This window comes from Drosophila obscura, unplaced genomic scaffold, assembly GCF_018151105.1.
Source record: "Drosophila obscura isolate BZ-5 IFL unplaced genomic scaffold, ASM1815110v1 contig_84, whole genome shotgun sequence".
Classification (NCBI taxonomy): Eukaryota; Metazoa; Arthropoda; class Insecta; order Diptera; family Drosophilidae; genus Drosophila; species Drosophila obscura.
The window spans coordinates 974,360-979,232 of record NW_024542877.1 but is presented as its reverse complement, the minus strand read 5'-3'; the positions used below and the strand labels follow the sequence as shown (position 1 = coordinate 979,232).

Genomic DNA, 4,873 nt, shown 5'->3' with positions numbered 1-4,873 from the left:
GCTGTGTGTATATGGAGGGGTGGTATATAAGCAGGCTGAGAGGAATGGAGAGAGAAGTTACATAGGTGGAGGGAAACCACCCTTGGTTGTCCTTGTCCAGGTGGAGTGGAATGCTTCCAGATCAGATGTTAGTTTTCCCAAAAGCCTGAGGTGAGCCTTTTGTCTGTGTGTGCGCCACTCTGTGTGTGTGTTTGTGTGCGTGTGTGGATCAAGGGAAGGACACCCTACCCTACACTGCCGCACAAGGGATCTACGAGTAGGGGATGAAAAGTCATACCTCTGCTGCGAGTCAGAGAGAGAGAGAGCCGCCGCTGCCGCTGCCGCTTGTTGTTTTCATTTCATTATGTTTTACATAAGCGGAGTGGCGTGGAGTAGGGGGGGCATGAGCATGAGGTGTATGTGTGTGTGTGTGTGTGTACGAGGGACACACGAGAAGGATACGTTATATTTTGTTGTGCCGCCGTGTGTGTTGTGTGTTGTGTGTGTGCGCGCCATCAGTCAGTCAACGAAGTCATTTCCGCTGGCAGCGCAGCCAACGCCGGCGTTCCGTTCCGTTCCATTCCGTTCAGTAGTAGTGACAGTTGAGTTTTTTTTTTTTTGGTTTTGGAGTTCTGCCGCCAGATATCGGGGCACGCGACACAGAACGCAACCAGCTGTCCTGACGCAAGGACACAAATTCTAGAGCCGCAACGCACAACGACAACGAGGAGCAGCAGTTGCCGCCAAACACTCGCCCAGGAAGCAACAAAGTGCCACTGCAGTACCAGCGCCCAGTACTCCCAGTCCACTAAAAAGTTAACCAACAGCTTCCAACCAAATGGCTGCCCTCAGCTTCAGCCCCTCACCGCCGCCGCAGACAACGGCCAAGTCGACGAGTGGCAGCTCATCGGCTGCCTCCAAGGAGAACAGCATACAGCCACTGGGCGCCAGCAAGCCATTCGGCAAGATCACCGTACACAATGTGCTCAGCGAGAGCGGGGCCAATGCCCTGCAGCAGCACATCGCCAACCAGAACACGATCATCCGCAAGATCCGGGACTTTGGCATGCTCGGGGCAGTGCAGAGTGCCGCCGCCTCAGCCACAACAAATTCGGGCACTTTGGGCCCACGCAAGCGGCCGCTAGGCGAGTCCAAGCAGAACTCCCAGAACTCCCAGAACAGTCTGATCGGGCCGAGCAAACCGCCGGCCGGGGGCAGTGCCAAACGCAGCAAGCTGAGCAAGAAGAGCCAGGAGAAGGTGGCCAAGACGGCGAGCAGCAATCCAGCGGCCAAGCAGGCACCACAGCCCGCTGCCGCAGCTCCGACTCCGTCTGCGTGCCTGGAGCTGGACGCCAAGGCGGCGGCGGCGGCGGCAGCGGCAGCGGGCACGCCCGGACGCAAGGGTCTGCCCATGCCGCAGGCGGTGGCGCGTCGCAATGCGCGTGAACGGAATCGCGTCAAGCAGGTGAACAATGGATTCGCGCTGCTCAGGGAGCGCATACCCGAGGAGGTGTCCGAGGCCTTTGAGGCGCAGGGCGCCGGCCGGGGTGCCAGCAAGAAGCTGTCCAAGGTGGAGACGCTGCGCATGGCCGTCGAGTATATCCGGAGTCTGGAGAAGCTGCTGGGCTTCGATTTTCCGCCGCTGGGCTTCCATGCGAACAGCTCGAGCAGCGGCGACGACAGCTTCATGTTCATCAAGGACGAGTTCGATGGCCTGGACGAGCACTTTGATGATTCGCTCAGCAACTACGAGATGGAGGAGCCGCCAGCCGTTGCAGGAGCCACCAGCCAGACGTTGCAGGAGCAGTCGCAGGAGCAGGAGCAGCCAGAGCAGCCAACTCAGAGCAACAGCAATGACCTGCTGCCCTGTGTGACGACCCTCAATGGGCTGCAGTACTTGAGGATACCGGGAACGAACACCTACCAGCTGGTGACCCCCGATATGCTGGGCAGCAGCTCCAGCCTGGATGGGGGGATCAGTTCGGTGCCTTAATTGACACAAATTGCCTGAGCAGCAATGCCAGTCCCGATCCCCCTGCCATGGCACTGCCGATTGCAGCTGCCCGAAGCGGTTCGAACTTATCGCGATCGCCCGTGCCACCATCAGCTGCAGAGGCAGGGGCAGCCACCACAAGCAGTCCTTGCACATCCCCAATACAGCGAGGCAGTTCATCAATGCCTCAACCAGCGAGCGGCAATGCGCCCGAAACAGTTTCAGCTTCAGTTTCACCTGTCGCCGTTGCTAATGAACTCCTGTTGCAGGCGTGTGCCGCCCAGCTGCAGCAGCAACTGATCAAACAGGAATACGCCAACAGCAGGGCCAACACCAACACCAACACGCAACACGAATGGCAGCTCACCGACAACATCCCTGAACTACTCACAGGAGCAGGCCCAAATGCTGTGCTCGCCCATACTGCCCGCCTTCTACGACCAGGAGCCCGTCAGCTTCTACGACAATGTGGTGGTGGGGCTGCCCAGCTTCAAGAAGGAATTCAACGATATGCTGCACCAGGAGGCAGCGGCTGGCACGGCAGTCGGATCAGTGGGCGGTGGCTGTCTCTCCGACGAGAGCATGATCGATGCCATTGACTGGTGGGAGGCGCACACGCCCAAATCGGAGACGGGACCGACATCCCACTCCAACGACACATCAGCAGTGCTCATGTGATCCGAATCGAATCGGATCGGAATATATATATCTGTATAGCTATAGCGGAATTATGTAGGTTTTTTTTTTTTTTTTTTTTTTGTGTATTTGTTTTGCTGCTGCGGATCCTTGACCGAGTCATTGTGTGTGTATATAGTAGATGTAGGAAAGAGACGTGCAGAGATCCAGAGCACCGCTCGGTGTACTTAGTCATTTAGTGATACAACAAAACCAAAACAACTAACCAAATCGTACCCCCACCCACCTTTACCCACCAACAACCCACCCCCCACCCCCCACAATAGTTAACCTATTTATCTATATATGTAGTATATCTAGCGAGCTAAGCACTTCATTCTATATTTTTTTTTTATTGCCTGTTTAGTTTGGTAAGATTAATTTTTTTTGCATAGATCTAATTGAATGCCCCCGAATGTTGAGTTGATAAGTGAAGATATATACATACATACATACATATATACTATACACATACATACATATATATTTAATGTGTACACTGTACATACATACATACATCAAATGCAAAAATATATATATGAAAAATCAAATGATAATCAAATCGAAATTTATTGGCGGAAAAAGAAAGTTACCCAGCAGCTACCTATCTTAAGTGAGAGCATTGAATCATTGAAATTAAAATTAAAACAAAACCATTTAAACATTTAAAAGTTGGGTAAACCAATTATGGATACATTTTGCTGCTCAAAAGTAGACCAGAAAGAGCTTTAGTAATTTTTATATGAACATAAAAAACTTGTTTCATCTTTCAGAAATTTGTAGTCACCTTTGGTAATGCCCCAAAAATTCATAGAATTCATGCACGATATTTCTGAGTTATTATTGCTATGCTTTATGGCTATTTAGTGTTCGTTATCGACAGCCATAGATCTCAATGCCAAGCGGATCAAACAGCGTTTCCCAGCGCTGATCCTGCGTAGATCAGATCAGATGTCGAACAGCTTAAATGTGCCCAAAGTCCCTGCTAATGGCACAGTCAGTGGCAGCAGCAGGGGAAAGCCTGGCTCGGAATGGGTGGGAATCGCAGCAGTCTGACCCATTCCGTGCCACAGTGAAAACTGAATACGGCATACAAAAAAAACTATAAATAAATAAAAAAAAAGGAGAAAAGGAGAAGGAGAGTGGTAGGGAATCAGCATATCATGTTCATTTTCATAGGCGGCCAAGCATGCAGGGACACAGCGCTTGATGGATAGATAGATGGAGATAGATGTGTGGAGAGGGAGAGCGAACAAGATGGAGATAGATTTGCATATCAGGGTGGCAGGGCGGTAGGGCGGCAGGCAGTCAGGGCTTCGGCGCTTCAGGGCTCTGCCATGAGCTGGTAAGGCACTGCGCTTGAGTGCGCCGCTTACTTTATATTCAAATGAGCCTCATGTCCATGTCCTGATAAATGACAGTGGCATATGCCCACCGAGACTGAGACCGGGCAGGGCCGTGCCGTGCCGTGTCGTGTCGTGTCGTGCCCGGCCGAGTTACGGCCTCCAGGGACTGCAACGTGGGAATGCAAATGGGAATTATTTTGTAGGCATTATCCCGCAAGTGTTGTTCGGGATTCGTTTGTAACGGTCCAATTTAAACAGGCGCCTAATGACAGTGTAATTAAGAATGCACCTCAGCCAGCTCAGCCCGAGATAGCGACTCGCCTGCATATTGATGAGGGATCTTGGAAATCCTGAAGAACGGCAACCGCAAGAGGTCGCTCAAATTTCGAGGCATTCCCATCAAAATTGAAGTTGCATTGATCGAGCTGGCACTCAATAAAGTTGATTTTTGTGTAGCAAAAGGCTTAAGGTAATTTATGGAATTATCTGTGCGGGCATCTTGTTCAAGGTTTCCCTTTTTTAATGAATTTCACACACTTTCCTTTGGTTTTAATATTGTTATACTTAAGCATGGATATTCATGGCATTCTAAAAAATTTCTGGAATGTTCCAATCCACTTTTTAAAGTGAGTATGAGCCAATAAACATCCATGGTTGCTTTTTTATAATTTTAGGAATTTCCCTGCTCATATTTGGGATTCTATTTATATGTGGAAAATATGCTAGCATTCAGATCCATTTTTGTACGCAATTATATTATTAATAATAATAATACATATATACTATAAATAAATCTTGGCAGACTGATCGTAGAGGGAAGACAACAAATCGTACCCCCAACCACCCGTAAATCCCACGTAAATCTTTCTCACCCTCATCT

General features: G+C 50.2%; 1 protein-coding gene across 1 annotated transcript; it reads left to right on the top strand.

Moving 5' to 3' along the window:
* The first annotated feature begins 704 nt into the window (after nt 1-704).
* Nucleotides 705-2,694, top strand: LOC111069016 (achaete-scute complex protein T8). Its single transcript, XM_041595813.1, is given in 4 exon segments — nt 705-1,264; nt 1,337-1,958; nt 2,039-2,331; nt 2,333-2,694. Coding segments are annotated over 4 exon segments (1,680 nt in total). The 5' UTR covers nt 705-817; the 3' UTR covers nt 2,651-2,694.
* Nucleotides 2,695-4,873: the final 2,179 nt, after the last annotated feature.